The 25687-nt window shown below is 41.2% G+C and overlaps 1 protein-coding gene across 2 annotated transcripts in view; it reads left to right on the top strand.

Annotated features, from left to right (window-relative positions):
- LOC127388675 (amine oxidase [flavin-containing] A-like) overlaps positions 1-25687 on the top strand; it is a 39795-nt gene that overhangs the window by 12459 nt on the left and 1649 nt on the right. For both annotated transcript variants that reach the window (XM_051628439.1, XM_051628434.1), the window contains exons 2-14: positions 68-162; positions 2070-2207; positions 9529-9633; positions 10818-10909; positions 13882-14023; positions 15830-15979; positions 17106-17265; positions 18512-18608; positions 20909-20962; positions 21878-21935; positions 22372-22469; positions 23878-23989; positions 25443-25505. In XM_051628439.1, the coding sequence (XP_051484399.1) occupies positions 68-162; positions 2070-2207; positions 9529-9633; positions 10818-10909; positions 13882-14023; positions 15830-15979; positions 17106-17265; positions 18512-18608; positions 20909-20962; positions 21878-21935; positions 22372-22469; positions 23878-23989; positions 25443-25505 (1364 nt within the window). The remainder of the gene's footprint in view (positions 1-67; positions 163-2069; positions 2208-9528; positions 9634-10817; positions 10910-13881; positions 14024-15829; positions 15980-17105; positions 17266-18511; positions 18609-20908; positions 20963-21877; positions 21936-22371; positions 22470-23877; positions 23990-25442; positions 25506-25687) is intronic.

Below are 25687 nucleotides of genomic sequence, written 5' to 3'. Positions count from 1 at the left end.
TTTTTGACCAGTAATGTGGCTGATTGCTGCCAGTTTCTTCAAAGCACTCTTTCTCTTTTTCTGGTAGGTTTGTCAGCTGCCAAACTGCTGTCTGAGTCTGGCATCAATGTGGTGGTTCTTGAGGCCCGGGACAGAGTTGGAGGAAGGACATTCACTATCAGGGTAAGTAAGTGCTTCATGAGGTGGCTGACTCTGACCTGATCTATGAGGTTACAAATGTCACTCCTATCTTCAGAAAGGGTAAGGAGGAGAAGACAGGGAACTACAGACTAGTCAACCTCAACTCAGTAGCTGGGCAGGTGATAGAGCAATCAAGCACTGCCACAGGTTGCCCAGGAAGTTGTGGAGTCTCCCTCCTTTGAAATATTCAAGAGCTGTTTGGATACAGTAGTGGACAGCCGGCTAATGGACCCTCCTAGGGCAGGAGAGGCTGGACAGGATGACCTCCAGAGGCCCCTCCTGTTCTCAGTCATTCTGTGATTCTGTTGGGTTTGACATAATTAGCCAAGGAGCAGAGTATGTGTAGAGTAGAGTTCCCAGAGACGATAGCTGTCTCCGGTTGCCATCACTTTTGTCATGTAACAGAGCTCTGTTTGGACAGATTGCATTGTAATCTGCAATAAGCCAGTGGGCTTCTCTTGATAGGAGGTTCTTTAAAATTGGTCTTCAAGCAACTATCAAATGGGATTTGGGTGCCTAACCAGAAGTGTACAGTCCCATTTTAGCTGGTCTGCATGTCTTCCATGGTTTGTGAGTCAAATTTATCAGCATTGCATGGAAGTCTTGGATACCTTGGACTGTCTAAAATGGTGTTAAACATCTGTATTAAGGTAATTGATTCCACCCAAGTAGTCCATACCCTTTGTCCATGGCAGGATCTGCTCTGCCTTTAACATTACAGAGGGAAACTATCATCTGAGATTGTGTCAAAGCATTTCTCCTCTCATTCTCCTCTCACTTTGCTTACTGTAACAGGCATGATAATTAAGAGCCCTATAAGAAGCAGCCTGAGCATGGCCAGACTTTGTTACAGCTTAGACATACATTTTAACACAGCTTAAAATTATCTGAAATAACATTCACGCTTCTAAAAGTGAACTGCTTCTTGATGGCCATTAAAAAGAAAATGAAAGAAATTACAAGTCACCTATGGCATAGGCTAATGTAATACAGACATTACCTCTGCTTCCTACCCTGGAAGCGAGGGAGGTTTAAATTACGTCAGATGCCATTGCTGGGGAACCAGAGATAAACACTGACGTCTCAGTAGAAAGCATTTTACATGAGACATGAAGCATAAACACCATCCTTCTGTGACACTGAGAATGTCTAGCTTAAAATACTCACTATAAACAGTGTTAAAAAGAGTTACTGTCTTGGGAGACCAGCTTGCGTGTAATTCCTGCAACTTTTTGCTTTCTTCCTTCTTCCTGAGTACTTGTGATGCTGGTCTGAAGGGTGCATGAAGCACCTTTGGTGGCAAGCATGGCTAGAGGCTGCTAGCCAGAGTGCTCCTGGCTGGACCCAAGGTGTGCCACGCTGGAAAGGAGATTACTCTCCTTGAATACTGCAGTGCAGTGCTCAGCATCTACAGCATTAAGTCTAAGCAGGCATCTACAGAGAGAAAACAAGCTATGGCACTGGAGATACTCTCAGGATGAGAAAGATTTTGCAATGACAAAGAAAATAAATAGTTAAAAATGAGGTTAGACTTATAGCCAAAGTTTAGTTTGGTTGTGTATTTCTTCATATTCTCATGTTTTTTGTGAGACTAAAAAGCCAATACTGAAAGCTATAGTGAAATTTAAATGAGTTAAAAACCCCAACAAAACCAAAACCAAAAACCAAACCTAACTGCAGATATGTGTATGATGGAGTAAAGACACTGATCTCTGTGTGGCTGTCATTAGAGCTCAATATTGCCTACTATTAAGTCAGTCAATATGCTTTTTCTCCTGTGCTTATAGTTGCAGTGCTAGTCAGTACACAATGACTTTTCCTACTTTTAGATGTTTGTATTGAGGAGCTTCTGGCACAGCTTCTGATTTCCGTATTCTTTCTATTGACAGAATGATCGAGTTAATTATGTAGATGTTGGTGGATCATATGTGGGACCTACCCAAAACCGGATTCTTCGACTGGCAAAAGAACTGGGTGTTGAGAATTATAAAGTGAACGTGAAAGGCCATTTCATCCATTATAAGAGGGTAGGTATTGCATCTTTCATGTTCAGATACCTAAAGATAACACTGAGCTTTGGAAAGTACTGACAGTTTTTAAGGAGGTTTCATTTAAAGCTTGCTTTTAGTAATCCAGTAAGCACCTGTTTCAAGTGTTGTTATTCTATTTTAATTTATTGGCAGTGGGATCAATGGTGCTTGTTTTCTTTTGAAAAGTGCTCAGAAAATGGGACTGACAACAGTTAAAAATATTGGAATACATTCAGCACCTGCTTATCTTTAAGATATCCTCTAAATAATTTTTGCCTGGAATTTCAGAAAATTTGAGTTCTGAAATACAAGTCAAATTTAAATAAGAAAAAATATAATACTGTTGGATACTACTGAATGGCAGTATTACGCAGCACTGTTACAGGACTAGTCTGGAAGTACTATAACATATTTGCTCCACTTATGTAATTTGATTCAGATGAGATCCACCTCAGTCCCGTCACATGGGATTCATCTTACTTACAAATGGATGTCTGGAAATTGGACATCTTATTTGAGACTTGTCAAGATTTCCTTTCTAGCTAATAGTGAGAAACACACATTTCCCAAGGCTTGCTCTAAGCTCCATATCAGAGACATGGGGCAGAGTCCAGATGACCACTATTGAGTAGGTAGTGGTATGGCTAAAGTGAACTGGAGTGAAACCTGTCTTCCAAGCAGCTCTCATCTTAGATCTTTAGCCCACCAAATTTTTGCTCAGATCCTACTGAGTCTGGACATACTGCCAAAACCAGTGCAGAGGGAGAGTGACAAAGAGAAGCCTAAGATTCATAGGTACGATGTATAAGCATCTATCTCCATAACTCATAAGTTACTTTCCTTTCCAAAGACTATAGTTTAATTTTTTTTTTTAATATCCTTTAGTTTTGGTAGTTTTCAGACTCAGGAAGAACAAGGCTTGAAGCCTATATGAGTCAGAGCTGACATACTTTTTAGAGGCAAAGCTATGTGATGGATACTTGACTAGTTTCATTTTTATTATCTTCCCGCTTTTTCTTCTGAGAATTAGAGCAATGCTGCAAATTTTTATCATCTGCTTCTATAGCCTTTCCATGTTGGGCAGATTCATGCTATGCTCAGAAAATAATCACATCTGAAATAATTGCATAGCCCCTCTCTAATAAAAAAATAAATTAATTGTACCACCTGGTGTAAAATTGGTGTAATTCTACAGCAGGAAGGCTGGGCTGATTTGCACCAGCTGAAGGTTTAACCCACTCTATTTAATTCAAGCTCAGACATAGATCTCAGCATCTTAAAAGGCACTTATATTCTGTTTGTTAAATAAAAGGCTCAAATAGGTTACATGAATTTGAGCCCTTAATCCATTTTGACACTGAAGCTGCAGCTTTTTATTTTGTCCCTCATTACATTATGCATGTCCTTGCTAATGACCATGTAATTTTGTAAGTTTTCTTTGAAGTGGAAGCATGTTCCTAAGCAAGAGGCAGCACTAAGAACTATTCAGCTGGATCACAGGCTGTGGATCAATTCTGGATTTGGTATCATGGTCCTGTTGGGCTAACTAGGGTCCCCCAGGGAGGTGTAGTTCTTGGAACACAGTGACAGCAAAGGGGCTTTAAGGTCTCCCAGTGTGTACATACTTAAGCACTGGATAGATAATAATGATTCTTTGCTTCCAGTAGGTCTCATTCCTCCCACAGCCTCTCCCACAAATTGGAGGTCTTTTTTTTTCTTTTTTTCCCTAAAGTATTCCACTGCTTTTTTGACCTTGTGTAGTCACCGTGCCCTTTGTTTTAGAGATCTGTTGTTGAACTCTCTCTTACATCCCAGTTCTACAAGAAGTCTATTGAAAACGAAGAGATCTTAGGACCTGTACATTTTACCTACCTGCTGGTAATCTGCATGGTTGTCATGCTGTGAGTTGGCCAGGTCGGGATTTGTGCTCTCCTGGCTATAGCTGCAACCCTCATATTCATTACAGGTACTCTGGACACCCAAGAACCTGTGGTACTTCCTACAGATAGAAAATGTGTTAGCAAAGAGATTATTTGATTTTAAAGGATAATTGCCTCAGAAATGAAATATTAATCTGAAAGATGGAAGTGTTCAGCTTCTTGCGCTAATAATGCTGTCAGCCATGGGCCACTTGCTGCCTTTCAGTTTTGAAAAGTTTGACTACAACATTTGTCCTTGTGTCTCATCTGCTATTTGTGTCAGCTGATGGCTATGAGGGAGAATATAGCCAGGGCCAGACAGGAAGGTCTCTTCCCAAGGGCCTTTCTCCAAAGTCTGCGATGTTGTGTAGTTTTGTCAGAGGTGAGAGGGAGAGTGTTTTGAGGAAGGACTAAATGTAGCTGTAGATTTTTCTGTGACAGTCATTCAACAGTATATAATCTCCAGAATCTTTAGATTAATAGATTTTTTATCTTTTTCCTTGCCATACTAAGAAGTTAAGTTTGTCTCTTTCTGAAAGTTTCCAGGATACTGCTTGAATTGAGTTAAGGGAAAGTGAGGAAATGGTTTGTCCTAGCAGCAGAAACAGCCAAGGGAAAGTGAAAATCCCCAGAGGGATTTCATGAGCTGCTTTGCTCTGAAAGGAATTTTTCCCATATGTGTGTGGAAAAATTCAGAGTACTGCAAGCTTTAAAACCCACGTTGCTTCATGTGGGCAGGTTTTCTTTCTAGTTACTGTTTATTTGAAAAATCCAAATATGTCACTATTTACTGGTTTTTTGTTTGTTAATTTCTTCCCATCAGTTAACTTGGTAACATGGACTGCTTTGATATCAATCAGAAATCTGTTTGTATCTTTCGTCATAAATCTGTACCTTCAAACTGCAGAGTTTGTTGCAAGCCCCAGACATTCTTTCTAGTCTAGCTCTGTGACTACTGTCCCATAATTGCTCAAGAAGGCTTTAGGAGTGTGAAAAGGCAGATGTGCTGTAGTTATTTCTTCCCAGAAGAGGCAGATAGCTTTTTATTTTTACAGAGGTCCTTGAAGGTAATACTGTGCTGTGTTTTCACCTTGTCTTTAGTAGAAGGACCTAGAAAGTAAAGGTGTTAGGGCCTTGGTATGGTGTTAACCTTCTCATGTAACTGCACGTGGCTGCAGCACCCAGCTCCAATATATGGAGTGTTAGTAAATAAGGACTGGTTTTGCTTATTTGTTTGCTTGTGATTTCCAGAACATGGTAACTTTTGACAAAAGGTAAGCATTTGTATTCAATGCTTCACGTTGGTCACGTCGTTTTCCCTTCCCTCCATCTAGCTTTAAAATTTAAGAGAGGGGTGTGTAGCAATAAGTCTGCAACTGTGTGTAGATTGCTTTAAGTCTGCAGTTTGGACACAGGATTTGCAGACAGTCCAAGATACTGCAGGACTTGCAAGGCTAGACCTGACAGAGATACTGAGTGGGGAAGGATGCCCACCTGAGGGCTCACACCTTAGGGAGCCACTGCTATAGCTGTTTGTGCTGTGCATGACCTGAGGGCAAAAGAAGTCCCTTGCCCTGGGGCAGAAGGAATGCTTCTCCTCTGCTTCCTGATGTGTAGCTCATGGTCAGCATGGAGGACAGGAGTCAGATTTGCCTTTCTCAAGATCAGCAAAATTGTCTGCTCACCTTTGAAACCTAAGGTGGTGTCAGAGTGGGGTGGCATGGGTTTAAATCCTTTAGTCACAGCTACAAGCCACAGTAGCCCTGGGCAGGGAAAACAAAAGCCCTTGCAGAGTATATCTCTCTCTGCTGCTTTCTTTCTAACCACCAAACTATGCTGCTTGGGAATACTGTTTCCTTGGGATTGGTGTGAAATAACTAATCCAGGCAGACAACAGGAGTCAAATCTGGGGTCTGCAGGAAAGCTTTTTGGCACACTAGGAAATGAAAAAATAGTTAGATAAACTCTGTGGGTTAGTCAAGCAGCCTCGTGTTAGCATGGGATCAAAGCCAGTAGGTTATTTGCCTTTCATTTAAGAAAACAGTAGGTGTGTAAACAATATACCCAGAACACTATAAACTTGTTTAAAAATGGAATATTACAAGACCTTGCCTGCTTACAGTGAGCTCCTCTGTGAAGCATGAAGCCAGAGCTCTTCTAGTTAGTAGGAAAACAATATTTAAAACAAATGAGTAAATTAAAAGCCCCAGGTTATTTGGGCCAGATTCGTTCCCTGCAGTGGAGGGGGGATACTTGTGCAAGAGAGAGGGTAGAAAACCTGTTGTGGGTAAGGGTGTTTGGTGCACTCTTTCTGATGAGCAGTGGTAATTTCTCTACTGAATTTTATTAGAATTGGGCTTCTCTCCACCTGTTATAGGTCCAGTCCCCCTGCACAAGGGTTGGTGTACCTGTGAAATACTTCAGGGTCATGAATTCAGTCTCAGCCTCCTCCAGGTCTCTTAGCATTGTTGTATTTTTCCAGCTTTTCCTGTCCTTGGTCCGTCTCCAATTTTACTGAAGTTCTGGGGTTTTGCACGCAAAAGAGAGCAGCAAGTAAACCAACTTTAGATTGTGTTAATTATCAGTAGACATTTCATAGTTCATGGGATAAAATGTGTTTTCCCCACTGATCTTCTTGGACTAGGTCATTGACCAGATGTGGGGATAATAATATTTGCAGATCAGTAGTGAAAGAGTAGTTCTCCGTTTCAAATAGCAGATAAGTGAATATCCAGTGCGATACATGCCTCAGAATCACAGAATGGCAGGGGCTGGAAGGAACCTCTGTAGATCATCTAGTCCAACCCCCCTGCCAGAGCAGATTCATCTGGAGCAGATTGCACAGGATTGTGTCCAGGTAGGTTTTTAAGATCTCCAGAGAAGGAGACTCAACAGCCTCTCAAGGTGGCCTGTTCCAGTGCTCTGTCACCTTCAAAGTAAAGAAGTTTTTCCTCACATTTGGATGAAACTTAATGTGTTCCGATTTGGGCCTGTTGCTTCTTGTCTGCCACTGGGCACCACTGAAAAGAGCCTTGCCCCATCCTCTTAACACCTGCCCTTTAGGTTTTTATAAGGATTGATAAAATCCCTTCTCAGTCTTCTCCTGTCCAGGTTAAATAGATGTCATACCGTTAGATCATAAGGTTTCTTGATCAGTCCTCAACAGTTTGTGGTCATGGTGGTCTAAAGCTAGTATAAATGTGGAACATTTGGAGGAAAATGCTAGGTAGCCGAGCAGTGGAGAGGTTCTCTCACCAATTGCCTCATCTGCAGCAATTAAGACAGTCTGGGAGTTCCTGAACCAATAGCTGCTGAACACAGCAGAGTAATACTGGAAAAGCTGTTTTGATGCAAACCTCATTATAGGGTCACTGAGAGACTTTTCTTGGACTAATGTTTCCAGCAACAGAAGGAATAGGTGTGGCTAAGAACAAGCGGAGGAGAGAAGCCTTAGACGTTGGGGGGGTTTTGCTTTCTGAGTGTTTTGGTGTTTTTTTTTTTAGTTAAGTAAGCCAGGGATAGGTATTTGCAAATTACAGCACTTAGTAAAAGTACAGTCACTTATTGAAAAACTGTGAAAAGAGGGCTTACTGAGCAGTGAAAAACTGGAAAGTTTTTCCTGCTAAACCTGAATGGTAGGTTTATCTTTTCCCTTCATCCCTTTGCAATATCAACATGACAGAATATAAGTAGTAACTAAGTAATAACTTCACCTGATTTTGGGTGGTCTGACAGCAATTCTCTTCATCTCTGCTTAAGGGCAGGATTATTTGTGTCAAAGCACAACCAGGAAGCCACACTGATGGCACTTGCATTCCTGACCTGAATAAAAATTCTAGCAATAGATAAACTTTGAAGGAACAGTATTTAATGAACTTTTAAAAAAATAAGATGTTGTGCAATAAGAAGAAAACTATTAGCAAGTTATTACTGCTTTGTATCAGGATTTCCTTGTTTGATAGAGCATTGTTTTATGGCAGTAAAAACTGTATTGTGCAGTATATCACTTTGCATGTGTTTTTTGGTCCTCTTTTCTGTGGCTGAGCACACTCCAATTTGGCAGTGAAAAATCAGGGTAAAAGAAAATAAAGGGGCAGTGTCATGCAAAGGATTCCATCATACCTGGCCTGGGCATGACAAGTTTTTCTTACTGTCTTTGTGGAAAAAAGTTCTGAAGAATACCAGAAATCCATATGTATTTATACACATGCACACAATTATCACTGAGGAAGACAAATAAATTCTCTCTCTCTGAGTTTGGGGAAGAGGGATTTGGCTCCTGCTTTGTGTCCCCTTGTTCCTGGGTCACCATCTCATGCATTTGCAGCACTGCAGCCCTTCCCTTGGTCTGTGACTCTCATCTGCCAGGTGCAACAGGCTGGCATGGCATGCATTGCACTGAGAAGTGTATTGCACACAGTTTAGCACCACAGCTCTTGCCTGTCATGGTTCAGCATGTTTGCTGCATCCTGCTACACGATGTCATGCAAACTATCAACATACCTGGAAGAGCAAACACTTAAGAGGTCTGATGAGAAATTTGCCGTTGACTTACATGGGGGAAGGTTCAAAGCAATTTAATGAGAGAAAATGCTGCCTGCTAATCTAGTCCCCTTTCAGATTAAAGTTATCACAAAGAACCAGCTGCTGTTAGATTGTTTCGCTTATCATTGTATCACAAGATTATCCGAAACAGTCCACATTCCTGTTTCAGCTCTGTGTCATACACATTGTAAGCACTGATAAGATTTTTGCAAGCATATGAAATTTTTCTTCCTGCAATCAGAAACTTTCCTTTTAGCATTTTTTTTTTCTTAACCTAGGTTTCTCCCAAGGTATTTGGCATAATAAAAAGGTACCTTTTTTTTTCTAGGTAAGGTGTACCATATGCATGCAACTTTAGACCCATACAAATTTTAGGATGTGTATTTCAGCAGGCAGGCAAACATTAGATTAATTTATATGTAATAACGATGAATGCTTACGAACAAGGAATATTACCTCCTGTCCATTGATTGAGTCTCCTTAGAGACTCCTTGAGACTCCTCAGAATTTGTCAAAATGCTCAGAACAAATGTACCCCTCCCAACACCTCTGAATTAAAAAAAAAAGTGTTATTGGGCCTTCTAATGTCAGCCCAACTGTTTTCTCCCCTCATACTTAGCTTCCTGCATTCCATTGCTTACATACATGTGAAGGAAAAAAAAAAAAAAACAACAAAAAGAAAACAAAAACGCCAAAACCCAGACAAACCAAACCAGCCAAAAAGGAAAAAAGCAAACTAGGTCTTTGGGAACAAAAGTACAAGCATGTGTTAACTTTGAGAATTTAGTGTTCTTGAGGAATGCAGGTATGGTGTGGTGTACTTCAGTTGCTAATGCTTTTGTGTGTTTTTTTAGGGAAAGTCACGCTACTTCACAGGTATTTCCCCTCCAACGTGGAATCCCTTAGTTTATCTGGATTACAATAACTTCTGGAGGACCATGGACAAGATGGGAGAAGAGGTAGGCTGTGTAAATTGATTCTGTTTCTTACAGTGCTAATGTCATCATGAGTAAATCTGGTTTGGTTCAGTTTTGCTTCTGGCTAGCTTTTTTATTGCTGCCTTGATATATATATATATATATATGTATATATATAAAAAAAGAATATCCATCAGGAAAGATAACTGTTGCCCAGGAATTATCAGGAATAGCAGGGCTTCCCCACTGTGAGGTGGTTGGACTAGATGATTTTTAAAGGTAAACCATTCTGTGGATGTACTTTCTCATGCCAAGGAAAAAAATATCCATGAGCTGGGAGATGAGAAGGGTTTTTCTCCTTGCCCTGTGATAGCCTTTTCAAGTAAAGATTGTTCTTTTCTGTAGCTACCTAAGCTGGGCTCCAGTTTGGCTTCACGTGAATTTTATTTCTCAAGCTCTTACATAGTAAATGCCTTCAAAATTCAAGCAGTATTACTACAGATCTTTGTGTGCAAAACATAGCCCCTAGGGCTTCATGCTGTCTTTCAAATATTTATCAGTTGCCTTGTAATCTGGCTACAAACCAGGGGCCCTTCCTTACAATAACCTTCAAGCATAACTAACTGTGTATCTGTAAAATTCAACGGGTTTATGTGGTTTTGCAGAATCAAAGTTGTGTGTGATACTACACATTTTTTGTCAAATAATATAGATCTTTTTAAAGATTCAAATATAGCACCCTCAAACATCATAGTAATTACATGCAGTGGATTATTATTAAGAATTTGTCTAAAAGTAATTTAATACTATCTAGACATTTTTCCTCCCTCTGTAGTTAAGAAAGAGACACAGGGGCCTTTGGATGCCTATGTCGTAACTGAATGATTCTCTGACTGGAGAAATAATTTTTTCCTCAGCTGTTAAATGACACCAAGACAATTAGAACAGATAGCTCACTTCTGGATGACTGAAGGCTGGATGAGTCCAAACATATGAATATATTTCATTGGTCACACAAAGCCGTATTTGGTTGTTATGGTACTATTCATTCCCAAAAAGTTTGAATAGAAGCTATTACATTTAATGAATTTGTTCCCAATTTTCGGCCATGTGCAGGGGACAAAAGCAACTCCTGGCCAGCATATGACTCCATGCTACAAACTAGTTATGACTAGGCAATGCTATAGTGCTGAATAATTTCTTAAATATTTTGCCTCTGTCTCCAGATTCCTCTTGAAGCACCATGGGATGCTCCACATGCTGAAGAATGGGACAAGATGACCATGAAAGAGCTGATAAATAAGATTTGCTGGACCAAGTAAATAATTCTCTATTTACTTTGAAATCCAGCTGCAGAATGGTAGTGGCTCCCTGGCAAATTCCAGGGTACAGCTGTGGTAGCAGTGGTGAGACAACAGGAGGTGTTTGAGATTAGGCTGGTCTTTGTGATGGGCTGTTGTCGGGTGGTGGGGGGGGCCAGTGGAGGATAAAGTGGTACACAGAATTGGGGTTGGCTGGCAGATGGGATTAAATGTGCTGTGGAAACCTGGGATTTGCTTCAGTAGGGCCCATGCACATGAAAGTGACAGTGTGGGCTCCTCTTACCATGATTTCACTTAATTCATTTGGAGAACTCGTGCCTTTGTCTTTAGGAAAAGCAACATGTAAAGAAAACTCTGCTTTGTAGGAAGGAATAAAGGTCACTTGCAGGCACAGAAATAGATGCAGAAGGAGATGAGGGGGCTTCACCAACCCCATGGTAGGCTAACAGTTGAGGAGTGGTGTCCTCTGCCTCAGCAATGTCTTCTCCTGCTGTTATCGTATGTGTCCTGTTTTACTGCATGAGCTGCATCATGTGTGCTGAGGAGTGGGCAGGTGCTGCTGGTGTATCAGAGAGCAGGACACGGTGCTGGAAGGCAGCTGCTTTCCAGTGGTCAATCAATGGATGGGGCAGCGTGAGGCCTGAGGAGGGGAAGTGAGCAGCTATTGGCTCTAGAAACTCCAGAGAAGTTCAAATGCTGCTCCTTGTTTCAGGAGTAGTGCCTTGCTGGGCCTTTGAAACCCTTGGAGGAGAAGAAGGCAGCCAAGGAAATCTTCCCTGTTTCCTTTCACTTTTCTAGTTGGTTTGTGCCTGAGCCTGGTCAGGAGCTCCATGTTTGTCCTGTTGTTGCACTTGCTCAGCTCTGCCCATTGCAGTGCAATCTCCCTGTACTCCTGGGAAGCTGTCTTTGAATGCCAGGCTACTCTCTTGGGCCTCTTTGCCCTACAAGGGTAGTTTCCCATGAAATGCTGCCAAGCAGGTCCTTGAAGAGGATGAAATTTACTCTTCCAAAATCCAGAGTTGTAGTTCTGCTGCTGGTCTTACTCCTCTCAGGATCTTCAGTCTCATGGCCAGTGTAGCTAAGGCTGCCCTTCACCTTTTTCAGCATCCAACAGATCTTCCTCATTTGTAAGCACCAGGTCCAACATCAGATCATCAATCCTAGTTGTTAGGAAGAGGGCCTAAGGTGATCTATTGCCTAGAAATGGGTCAGTGTGTTTTATATGTCTATAAGGGACCACAATACATGAATAAAACATGTACAGTGTTCAATATGGGGTGATGACAACAGGAAGTACTCTATTCTTCCTTTCCTTTTTCAATTAATTCTCTTTATAAAGCAATGAGAAGTGTGCTTATATGAGCACTTGTGTCCCCACTCACTGTGTCGGCCGCTGGGCTATTCTGTAAGGCTGTCCTTTCTTGCATTCAATATCTTTCATTTGTGCAGCTTTGCTCTCTTAGCCCATTCACTCTGACTCTGGTTTAGCACTGTCCTTGCAGCTTCCTGACCAAAACTTTCTGTTTTAAATTATTTGGCTGTCTCAAATTCTGCTCCAGTTCCATGTGATACAAGGTACAGTCATTTGGACTTTCTCTTACTCTCTGTGGCAGAACTTTCTGTGAGAACTTTCTTCACAGTTAGTTTTATGAGCTATTTGCATGCAAACTTGGTCACTTTGAACTACACTTTGTATTGCAAGTGCACTACCTCTTACTTTTCCAGTTTTTAGTGGAGTCAGTGGAGTATAACCAGAACTGGGTTCATAGTGATCTCTCCTGTAACACACTTCTCTGTACACTGGCTGCTACTGCCGGTGGTTTTGTGGCACTCCAGTTTTAATGGATGTGCTCAGCTGAAACATGCTTGAAAAAAATAAATAGTAAAAAGCCATTTTAGATCTTCAAGCCAAACAAAGCTTCTCTATACATAGTTAAAAAACTAAACAGAAAATCTCTTCTGCAAGATTTCCTGTACGACTTGGGTCAAGATTATGAAAAAAGATTTGGTTGTCATACGTCACAGATCAGCATATACTGATCCTGAAGAGAGCCTTCACATTTCTCTGAACCTGCTACAAATTTTTAGTGTCTTGGTGCTTTTAGGGTTGTTGCAGAGGATTCTCGCATACAGAATGTTTTCTTATCCTGGCTAATAAAATAGAGGTGTCTGGACTTTGTGCTCAGGGTAATTATATTATAAAAGTTTATAAACTATTCTAGCCCAGATAGCTTGCAAAGTTCCTTTAGCAGATGATTATAAATCCATGTTGTTTTATGAACTTTCATCCAAGTCAAAGACCTTTCACCTTCCTTGCAAAATACTCTCAATTCTCTTAGCAATCTGTAGCCAGAAATGAAAGAAATGTGAATAGCCAGATCCTCGTTCCTTGCTGCTGTAACTGTTTACATTCAGTTGACTTACTATGGTAGACAGCTTATATGGCAATGACTGCCAATTTGGTTTCTCTTGGTTATCTACCATGTCTGATTCTTCACTTCAAAGAAGGTGTGTGCACCAGTGCACCATAGGGAATGTCTTGGCCATGTGGATATTTTAGTCCATTGGGACCAATCAGACCTTGAAAATTGTGTGCCTGATAATCTCCACATGGAGGAAAAACACAGAAGAGTTTCACTAGCTGGTAACCAAATGCATTCTTCTGTTAAGAAAAATATTTGTTCAGATGAAAGGATTAGCAAGTGGGAAACTGTTTAAAGAAGTAACTAAGATGAAATCAGTGAGATTTCAAACTGAATGGGTAAATGCTTTGGGAAGGAGGAAAGTGCTAATATAAACCAATTGAAACAGTCTAGCTACAAACTAAAAAATGAGATAGATATAAATAATCTTGGCTTTTTTGACTTTGGGAAAGCAATCCTTATCAAGAATAACAATGCAATTCCTGAAAGCAGTCAGGAAGTCACATTTACTCACTGCTTTTTTTCTACTCCTGTGTCTCATGCAGAGCTGCTAAAGAATTTGCCACCTTATTTGTGAATGTCAATGTCACCTCTGAGCCTCATGAAGTCTCTGCTCTCTGGTTCCTGTGGTATGTGAGGCAGTGTGGGGGCATGTCCAGAATTTTCTCTATCACCAATGGAGGCCAGGTACAAAATGTCTCATGTTCTTCCTCCTCTCTTGAAGCCATAAAAAGCAAGTGGGGTGTTGCAGCCACCAGAGCCCTGTAATTAATGATAAGAGGATGAAACACCAAGTTCATGTGGCACCAGAGACAATTATGTTCTCATGGGGTGGAACAGCCCTCTCAACTAACTGTACAATGAGGACTTTTATTAGCTAGACTTTGGGATAAATAGGGACAATTTAATCAGTTGGTTTTTTCTTCATTCACTTCAGCACAGTCCTTTTGTTGCTGTTTTCTTGCGTTTTTGCCAATTTGTTTTCTATGGGTTACTTAGCACATTAGAATGTTTCCAAGACTTCAAAGCAAGTGTACTTTAGAGTGAAATATGTTTTTTAGCATTGAAGCCTCTAATGACAATAGTTGGAAGCAGATAGCGGAAGGCCCTTCCTTCTTGGGACAGGTCATATGGCAGCATTGTTTTATGCGCTGCTTCAGACTGTTTCTTGCCTTGGCCCTGGCAGGTCCATGGTGTTTGTGTGATTGTTCTGGATGAAGTTTCAGAAAAGGTGAGAGAGGGCTGTCAGAGTAATTCGGATGTGGTATGTTTGCACTCTTTACCAGCATCCTAACTCAGCTAATGCAGCCTCAGAAAGAACACACAGCATTTCAGAGTGAAGCTGCCAACAACAAAAGTGGAGACAGTACCAAACCCTTCCATATCTGCTGGGGCAGGGAGACAATTAAGAGAAGTTGCCTGGAGAGGTGCAAAGTCTCCATCAACATCTGTCCATTGGGAAAAGAATAATCAAACAAGTGTCAGGAAGGATGTAAATAGAGCTAATGCTGCCCTGAGGTAGGAACAAGACCCAAGAACCTTCCTCCTTGGAAGCCCTTCAGCCACATTTACTGTCTCACACCAGCAACTGCTATATGTTGCAGCGAGAATTAAATTCGTTCCAAAATCCTCATAGTTAAACAAGACATGTGGGTAGAGGAAAGCTAGCCTGGAAAGAGTGCTTCCTTTTCTTTATGCCTGGATGGGGCAAGAAGTTTTGATTTTTCTACCATCTTTTTGTCTCCCCTCACCCCAGTCAAAACCAGGTGAGCAAAAATGTTAAGGGTTTCTGACTTAGTGGCCATGGCAAGTCTTGAAACTTCTTCAAGCATCCATTTCAGTCTTTCAGCACAAAGCTTTGTGTATCCTTTCCTCCCTGGCAGTACCAGCATCTTATATGTAAGAGTGAGTTGCTTGATATAGCTGGTGGGTGGAAGATAAAAGACTGTTAGTACTTCCCCTGAGCTTCTTCACAGACATCACAAGGAAAATGTGTCACAGATCATGCTTTTTTCCAGACAGCAATGTCTTTGTGTCTTCCTAGGGACAAATAAAGTTCATTTGCTCCTACACTCAAGGCCAGATGCAGTTAAAGATCTGTCTTGCTTCCGGGCGGGTCCAGGCTTTCGCTGTACAGATGCAAGTTGGTGGTTTTGTGATGAGTAAAATATTCAAAGCCTCTTTTTAATGAAGTGATATATTTATACTAGCTAGAATACCTGGATTATTATGCTTATTCTCCAGGCTTCAAGAGTCTTTAAGCCAGCTAATTGAGGAAACCACTGCAAAAGTGGTTTAGGCAGCGGTCCCCACTGAGGCTCAGGTTTATGCTCTTTTGAAAGTCTGTGCCTCATTACCCACCCTTAGGACTTGTGGATTTGGCTTGGAGATTCTTGATTATGAGCAGAAGACATATTCAATGTCATTGTGATTAATGCTGGTGATTTTTTCCTTGTGTTTCTTTTTTTGTTTGTTTGTTGTTGTTTTTTTTAGGAGAGAAAGTTTAAAGGGGGTTCTGGTCAGATATCAGAGAAAATAATGGCACGCCTTAAAGGCAGAGTTAAACTGGAGCAACCTGTGGTCCGTATTGATCAGACTGGTGATAATGTCATTGTGGAGACTCTAAACCACCAGACATATGAGGTAATTTGATCAGAATAAAAGTAGAATGTGCATTTAGTGGGGGAATACATCTGCAGTAGCTTTTAGCCAGATGTAATCAGGAAGTAGCCATTTGTGCGTGTCTATTTCTCAGACTACTCTGACACTCTGTGAAACCTGCTTTATTGATTTATTTATGACTGGGTTTCTCGTTCTTGTGCTAGTTATTTTCTGCCAGTACTCTGCCTTTTCTACCTTAACTTTTTCTGTGATTATATATATTTTTTACATTATAGTTCTGCATTGAAACCATTTCAAAGAAAGGAAATGATGTTCCTGTTTATGTGGTTTGCACAACAACAACAAAAAAGACATTTCAAATGCCTGTAGTAAGATTTTGCCTCTGTGCAGCAGTGCTGTGAAATGTTCTGTCAGCACTTGATTTCCTACAGTGGCACACACGGGGTGGCAGCTCCCTTCTGCATGCAGAGCCCAGCCTGCCACAGGGCTTTGTGCAGGACCATCACAATCTGCAAGAGCCCTGTCTCACCAGTGGCAGTATTTGGTGGATATTTAGACAAAACTAGCAGAAAAGGAAGGGGCTATTTGACAGAGAAGCCAGTCTAGGGATGTGCTGGAGGAGAGATTCTCTCCCCCACCCAAGGAATTTTAAATCCTGGAGTTAAACAACTAGCTTCTCCCTCATGCTGGCTGAATGGCAGCCAAGTCAGAGGAGACAGGCTTCCTGCACTCAGTGGCCTCACCAGCATGAGAAAGCCTGGGAACAACAGCATCTGGTGTGATATGGTGTCACCCTGAGCCCCCAAGCAGAGCATTCTTCATTGCTCTGGTCAGACACAGGACTTGTGAGAGTGACAGAGTGCATTTAGGAAAGCTGAAGTCACCATCAATTATGCTTGTCCTGAAGTATTATCCCATGCAAGTGACAAATTTATTAATTTTTTTAACAGCTTATAATTTGGACAAATGTGGGTCATATTTTTCTTTTTCTGAAATGGCAGAATTTTGGTCATGTGGAAAAATCTGTGTGGGAAAGCCAAATAGCAAAGTCAGGTGCGGGAAAGCTGTGAACAACCAATAGCAGCATTTCAAACATGTCCTGGGAGAGGCAGTGCCTTGTCTGTACAGACTGTATTTTATATTTCAGAGCAAGTATGTGATCATTGCTATCCCTCCGATCCTAACAACGAAGATTCATTATAAACCAGAACTGCCACCAAAGAGAAACCAGCTAATTCAGCGTGTGCCTATGGGCTGTGTCATAAAATGCATGGTGTACTACAGGGAAGCTTTCTGGGAGAAGAAAGGTATGTGGGGAAAGTGGATGACTTGGGAGGCCTGTGCTTGGTGAATTTTGAAGCTCTGCTGTCTATCAAGAGTAAATCCATGGCAGGGGGTGTTAAATGTGCAAAACTCCTAAGCCAAACACACAGAAGAGAGAAAGGTAAGGCCTAAGGAGGGCTCTTCCTCCAGGCTTGAGTACACTCTCTGTCCCAAAGATGAGTCCAGACTCAAACAGGATGCAAAATCTTGTCCTCTAGCTGAGGAGGGATGACTGAGAAATCAAGCAGGGTTTCCCTGGGAAATATTGCTGAAACCTGCCACGTGCAGGAAGGAGGGACACTGCAGCAGGGACAGAGTTAAGGCAGCCAAAGAATTTAAAGCCGATGATAAGGAGAGCTTAAGGTGTAAGCAAGACCTTTCCCTCTTTTTAATCCTCTGTTCTGCAGACTTGGTATCTCAAGGGATTGGAAAAAGTAGGTTAGCTTTTGTTTAACTCAGGGTACTTTCTCTGTGTGCTGCAACATCATGTGTTTCTCAGCTCCAACTGATACCATTTCCAGAATTGTTTGTATGAACAGATTAATTTCTACTTCCTCTGTAATGATAGTGAGAGTTGCACTGGGCAAGCATATTTCTTAATCAAAAGAATACAATTTTACATGTTTCAGGGCATAACTGGACATTGGCATTAGAAAGAAATGTAGGTAGGTTTACACACTTATCTATATTTTTGTATGTTCATCTGAAGCATGTACTGATGTGATACTACAATAAAAGGCCCATGTTTTTGCTGCATTACAGTTACAAGCTACTATTCCTGACAGTCTTATCAGCAAAATCAATACAGGATGTAAATTTGAGCCTGCAGTGACCACATGTAATTACACCGGGTTCTGTTGCTGCTGTTGTTTTGGACAAAGTTGTTCATGGAAAGAACCATCATAGTTCTTGCTAGATCAATTTATTTTGCATGCTTATTGCCCACAGTATAGAAAGCCAAAGAGACTTACAGCAATCCACAGAAATTCCTTGCTAAGCAGGAATGGAATTTAAATATGACTTTTATAAGTCTATGTAAAAAATTTCCCACAGTCAGAGGGCGGAGAGGGGAGAGACTGTTACAAAAACACTTCAGACATTTAGATATTATCAGTGCAAAGGTCTTACTGTACAAGTCCTTTTATGGATAATTCTCTTGGCTCATTTCTATCAGAAACAATGATCTTCAAGTTTTGCTGACAGTCATTTTGCTTTCTTTTGCCCCCATAGGTTATTGTGGTTCCCTCTTCATCGAGGATGAAGAGTCTCCAGTTGGAATAACCATAGATGACACGAAACCTGATGGATCTTTCCCTGCCATTATGGGGTTAGGAGCTTTTAGTCCATACTTACAGATGTGTATTTCTTTTTTGTATGAAGGAGGAAAGAGGAGGAAGAGGGCAAATGGCCACTTTATGGTGGTCCCCAGTCTTTACAGATGGAGGACAGCACTCCTTAAAAGCTTCTTCTGCAACTCTACTCTGTAAAAGCTTTTAGGTGAAGCTTCTGCTACAAATAGCCTAATACAAAGGAGATGGTCGGGAAGGAGTTGCTGAATTCAGCTGTAGTTAGTTTTAAGCATGCAGTTGGTGTGTTGGGTTTGTTGGGTTTTTTTTGCTGTGGAGTAGATTTAGAAATATATTTACTTTTTACAAGGGCATGTAGCCATAAGACAAGGGGTAATGGCTTTAAACTAGAAGATGGTAGAGTTAGGTTAGACATTAGGAAGTCTTAGTGTGAGGGTGGTGAGACACTGGAACAGGTTGCCCAGGGAAGTTGTAGATGCCCCATCCCTGGAAGTGTTCAAGGCCAGGTTGGATGGGGCTTAGATCAACCTGGTCTAGTAGGAGGTGTCCCCTGCCCAAGGTGGGGGCGTGGAACTAGATGATCTTTCAGGTCTCTTTTAACCAAAGCCTTTCTATGATCCTACAATTCTATGAAATCATTTTCTTACCCAGATTTGTGAGCCTGTGTTTGGCTTATGTTGGGCCTTGTATTTAGCAATTTTTGTAGTTGTCCAAGAAATTCTCATTTGCCTCCTCTCCCCATTGAGCTGATGCAGGACAATGAACATCAGGTGGTGGTTAAGCAGGGCAGCAGCTGTGCAGTTAAGAAATTTGGATTCTGAAGAAAATGCCAAGCAAAAAAGTTCTATAGTTTAGATAAACAGATGGGAAAATATATGACAGCTATGACTAGCTTTTAAATTAGGTTAGAGCCAATATAAACAAACAATGCTCACAAATGTTTCCACTGTAATCTGATGTTAGACTGCCAAAAGAAGCCAATATAAATGTCAGGCAACTACTCCTTAAGTATGTGGCAAGGAAAGCTTTCCAGTTCTACTGAACTGTATAGGTTTATGGGTATGTTCAAGGTTTAAAAAATTCCACGCCCTGAGAGCAGTAAGCCTCCTCCAAACCCCGTATGGCGAAGAGTGTCCTCCATCTCCTTAAGGATTTATGCAACTTTCTCAAAAAATGCAGGAATGCTGTATCCCCTGGGTATCTCCACTAAGATCAAATGAACTAATCACCAAATCTATTTCTTCAAGCTGAATAAATTTTAATCCCAGTTCTTACAGGACTGGTCCATTAGTTACACTGTGCAGCGCTTGTCAGAGCAGTGAGCTGCCATCACTTACTAACAACAAATGACACAGGCAGTGGTATGGCCAGCTGCTTGCAAGGCTTGCAAGCTCACGAAAACTCAGGGTCTCAGTCCTTTGGGATTAGACCTAGGTATAAGAGGGTAGGGAGTGCAAGCTAGTTTGCTGGAAACTGTTGTCCCTCTGCCCACTTCGGGTGTAATGTTGCTCTCCTGAGTCAGTGGGCATGGCAAGTTAATTCCCACAGAACAAAATGAGGCCAGTGCTGGCAGCTTTGAAATCATACTTCCAATCCACAACTTTCTGATCTGGTAGGTGCCAGGCAGTCCTCTGCACCTGCCCTCTGGGAATGCATGCCCTCCCTTTCAATCAGCTCCATAGAGTAATCCCACATAGGCCTTTTCATCCATGTGGCCTATAATTATTAAGTGATCAGGTATGATTAAAAAATGCCAAGCACATTATGTACCAGTAAAGTGCTTTGCCTGTCTTTTTAGAGTAATTTCAAGCAAAATGATTGAAATTGATGACTAAGGGACTGGAACATCTATCATACAAGGAAAGGCTGAGATACCTAGGCCTGTTTAGTCTTGAGAAAAGAAGACTGAGAGGGGACCTTATTAATGTCTATAAATATATGAAGGGTGGATGTCAAGAACAGGCCAGTCTCTTTTCAGTGATGCCCTGTGATATGATGAGGGGAAATGGCACCAAGTTACAACACAGGAAGTTCCACCTCAACATGAGGAAAAACTTCTTTACTGTGAGGGTGTCGGAGAACTTGGAACAGGCTGCCCAGAGAGGTTGTGGAGTCTCCTTCTCTGGAGACTTTCAAGACCCATCTGGATGCCTTTCTATGTGACCTGCCCTGGGTGTTCCTGCTGCACCGAGGGGTTTGGACTCCATGATCTTCAGAGGTCACTTCCAACCCCTATGATTCTATGATGCCATGAAAATCTTGTAAATAGGCTTCAGTGATGAGGCTGCATGATACTTATATGTCATATTTTTCTTTCCAGTTTCATCCTTACCAGAAAGGCTGTTAAACTGGCCCATCTCAGTAAAGAAGAGAGGTAAGAGCTCAGAAACTGTAAACATTACAGAAATAAATCCATTCTTTTGGATCCTTCCCCATAGGAATATGTGTGTGTGTATGCAGGTACTCACATGCTCAGTGCAACTACCAGTAATGGAAATGGTGACAAAAAATTGAGCTTTTATCATAAACAGGCCAAGACACTAATGCTATTATCCATCCAGTTATGCATATTTCTAAGATTCCATGTCCTGCCCACTTTTCCATCTGTTGACTTATCAACTCTGTGTCTCTGTGTGAACTGAGATGATTTTTCCAAAGACAGATGCAGACTGCACCCCCCTCAATCATACTTCACCCCACTGACTTGGGTACTTTTGAGTGTCCTTCACATTCAGACTGGGTGATAAAATTTTTAAACCTCCATGTTTACAACAGTATGGTTTGTCCAGTAGTCTGTGAAATAAACAAAGGGTATTTTCTGAATGTGATTTTTGGTACTCATCAAAGTGAAAGAGAAGTTCTGCTTATGAATGTGAGCAGTATTCTCCAGCTTGTATTTTGTTCTTACCTTTGGTAAATCTGTAGGGATTTCATTGACCTGTAATGCTTCTGGTCTTCTACCAGCAAACATGAGAATGAATTGGCTCTGCACCCTAAAATAACTGTACAGAGATTTATATTTTTTAGAGCTCATCACCAAAATCAATCTTGATTTCCCATTCCGTGGGTCCATTTTGTTTGTCACATTTAGGCATCAGCATTTTAAATATGTATGTTAAGATAAGAACTTGAGATCAGACTTAAAAACAAAGACAAAACCAACTTTACTTCCAACATATTGCGATAAATGTGATTTGGTTTGTTTGTTTGTTTTTTAATAAGAAGAGCAATAGCTGAGAGGGTTTTTTTCTGCCCCTTTTTTCCTGACTCTGATTTTATTTTCATATAGGAAGAAGAAGATCTGTGAGGTATATGCCAAGGCAATGGGGATGGAAGACGCTTTACATGTAAGAAAAGAATGCTTTGTTTTCACCTTTGTTTTACAGTAATGTTGTTCCTTTGTTCTGGAGGATTAAGCCAAAATTCCTTGTACCTAAAATATATACTTAAAATTGCTTGTTGTGCCATAAAATCTGTACTCCCAAGGGGAGAGCAGTAGCATCTAGTCCAGAAAGAAAAGAGCTGCCAGTCTCACTCTTTACAAAAAAAAATTAAAAAGACAGTGCATGCTTTAATTTGTCCTGTCATTTCCCTGTGGGAGACTTGTGCTTCTGTAAAAGTGAAAAGATTTGTTTTGTGCAGATGGATAGCACTAGCCAGATGACATGGCACTCTTTTGACAGGTATCCTTAGCCTGTTTTTTCCCTCTTCAAAGGAAATTTTGGTTTTTATTTGCAATTTCTCTGCCACTGTTGCACTCTCTAAAGTTTGTTATACTTACAGCCTGTGCATTACGAAGAAAAGAACTGGAGCATGGAGCAATATTCAGGGGGTTGTTACACAGCCTACTTCCCACCAGGCATAATGTATTCTTATGGAAGGTAAACCAGAGAGTGCTTTACTTTCTAATTTACGTTTCTTAGCTCATGTACAGTGATACACCTTTTGCAACAAACTTACGGCATATGTAACCTACTGGGGGAACTCCAACCCTATTTCTGCTCCCCTACTCTCTGACTGGTAAGGATCTTGCTATTGACTTTAGTACAGCAGAGCTTTTCTGTGACTTTCGAGGAAACAAAGCACAGTCACTAAGGGACCTGCTAGAGCCAGGAAACCTTTCCCCACCAGATTACTTACAGTATTTGCTGCTACACAATATTTACAATAGATCCCTTTAGCACTTTCTGAGACCTTAAGGGCACACATCTTGGAGAAATGAAAAGTCTCCACTGATAGCATAGGTGGAGCATCAGGTTCTGGTAAAGACCATCATGAAGGTAAGACACAAAACCCTTACATGAAAATTTGTTCTTTCCTCCAACCCTGCAAAGCCCCCCATGCCCTCCCCACATAGAACTGCTATATTCCTAAAGCAATGTGTTAGATAATACTGATTAATACTAGATATATCACTGAAAAGTGTGTGGAAGGCACAACTGAGCATGTAACAGGAAAACCAGACAAATCTTGTCTCCATAGCCAAAGATCAGACAAACCATGTAGCACATCTCAGTGTGAGCTCCTTAGCATGTCAGTCATGGAGTTAGACCCTGCTTCTGTGTCAAATGTGAGTGGGAAGAAGTCATCTCATGCATAGAGTCTTTCTTCTGTTGTAAATTATCTGAACACTTGGGTAGTGATGGGTGAGGCCTCTGACCTGGGGAAGCTGGTGTCAGACAGACAGGGAAAACCTAATCAGGGGGTTAGATGGGAACCGTTAGAGCAAGCACATCTCTCTATGGAAATGGGAGCTCATTAGCTAGGGCTGGGTTGACTGAGATGCTTGTGCAGCTTAACACAGCTGAGGAGCTGGCTTATACAACCCTACGGAGTAAATGCTGCTGTTCCCTTTTGGCAAGATTTGCAGCCAGGCAAGTCAGTCCCCCAAACAGAAGCTCATATTAGTGACCCATCACTGCAAAAACATCCCATTGTAACATCAGGGTAAGAGTAAAGCTGCTGTGCAGAAGACATAAATCTGCTGGCTGCACTGCATTAGGATTATCCCTTATCCCAGCACTACAATAAGGCTTGTATTATTTTGCACAGAAACTGTGCTCACTGATTTGTGCCATAGATTTTCTCTCTCACAGATCTTGAGTTTTGAGTACAGAAGCAAGTAGGTGGTCCTGCAGGGACAGTTTATTGCACCATGCTCCCCATCCCAGGTCTGCAGGAATTGAAGAGAATTGAAGTTAAGCACTCCATTGAAGGCCATAAATTGCTAGTAGAAGGATCATTGCCTTCCTGTTACATGTCATCTGACATTCTCCATTTGTTTTGAAGGATCATTCGCCAACCTGTTGACAGAATCTACTTTGCTGGCACAGAGACAGCTACCCGGTGGAGCGGATACATGGAGGGGGCTGTAGAGGCAGGAGAGAGAGCAGCCAGAGAGGTACAGACTGTTGGCTTGGTTTCAACATCTCTATTAAAAGGTTAAAAAAGATTAAATACAGCTTTGAGGGTCTGATTTTGTGCCTCACACCCTGTAATTGTGCAGAGGCTCCTAGAACTGATGGGGAAGGACCCCAGAAAAGGTTGTGATGTGACACTTTTTATTTACTTAGCTTGTTATTGAATAGAGTGAAGTAAAAAATCTCAGCCAAATCAAAACATTATGCAGTGTGTTGCTTAAAGTGGAGACTTAAAATGAAGGTCATGCTGTATACCTCATGTCTAGAGGCAAAAACCCTCCAACCTGATGCTGCCCTTAGATAGACCACCACAATTTCTAACAAATGAATCACCGTATGTTTTAAAAGTAGTTTAAGTCATTACAAATGCTCACAGCTATTTCCTACCCAGCAGTCTTGAAATCTGAGCATTGTTCTCATTTTTTATCTCTCTCTTCTGCTACTCCTTTTACAAGTGAGTACCGTTAGCTCAGCTTTATGAGTTCATGATGGGCAGTTCTGATAATGTCTAAATCTCCTCAGAATGACATGCATTGGTCTGGGTTCCCAGTCATAGTGAAATCCCTTTACAACAGTCTGGAGGGAGGGGAAAAAAAAACAACACATTAAAGGGTGTACATTACAGTTACAACTGCTGTATGGCAGAGTCATGGAGCTGTCATTTAAGGCAAAATCAGACCTTTGCTTCCATTTGACAGAGCATCGTGTTTGCCTTATAATCCTCATTATTACTTGCTCTGCTTCAAGTCACCTAATTTCGCTTTCCTTTACTCCATACTTGTGAACAGTAGTTAGAAGGACAATGAGCCATCTTTTCTGAAGACATTCATTTATCCCCAAGGACCTCCATGATTGTTACAATCAGTCTGTTCTCAAGAAGAATCCTCAAGGAGCTTTGTACTGCCTGAATAGCCAAGAGATAAAACCATAATTGTATGCTTTGAAAGCCCCAGAGTTGTATCTTTCCTCTTTCTAGTTTGTGGTCTAAGCAGCATCACTCATAACAGGCTTTCCTTGGTGGTGCTTGGTGGTAACCTCCCTCACCTTGCTATTTCTCAATCTGTAACCTGAAAAAGCATCTTCAGTTGTGATTTAGAAAAATAATTAAAAAATTAAAATAAATATCTGGAGAAGCTGTAGTTCATGTGGATTTCTGAGTAAAGTCCTGTTTTTTACACATATCTCCATGAAACTCCTTTTATCCATAAAACACTGGCTTGGTGACCAGCTTTCATATATTTATACAAATTACTAAAACTTCCTCCTCTCTTTGCTGATATAAACGGAGAAATCACTATACATTTTCTGGTTCAAAGCAGTTTCAGCTAGCAATGTCACCTTGCTCTGACTGCTACTGCTTTTCTGAAGCTGCTACTGTGAAAGCAGTGTGAGTTTTCATTTTTTCTCATGTGGTACAAATATTTTTTCTTCTAGATATTGCACAGTATGGGGAGGATCTTACAGAATGAAATTTGGATGCCAGAGCCAGAGTCAAAGGTAAGACAGACTTCATAATTGTCACCTGGTCAGGTGCGCACCCCTCAGTTAGGCTGGTGTTTCTTCTTCAGTGAAGTTTTGGTTACTTTACATGTTGACAATATTCTTATTTTTGACTCACCTAAGGAATATTGTTACCCCTGTCTGAGGAGTGGATGACCAAGAGCCAGGGACAAGGATCT

This window comes from Apus apus, chromosome 1 (genome assembly GCF_020740795.1).
Source record: "Apus apus isolate bApuApu2 chromosome 1, bApuApu2.pri.cur, whole genome shotgun sequence".
Lineage (NCBI taxonomy): Eukaryota > Metazoa > Chordata > Aves > Apodiformes > Apodidae > Apus > Apus apus.
Note: the sequence above shows the minus strand (reverse complement) of the source record. Positions and strands in the feature narration are given on the sequence as shown.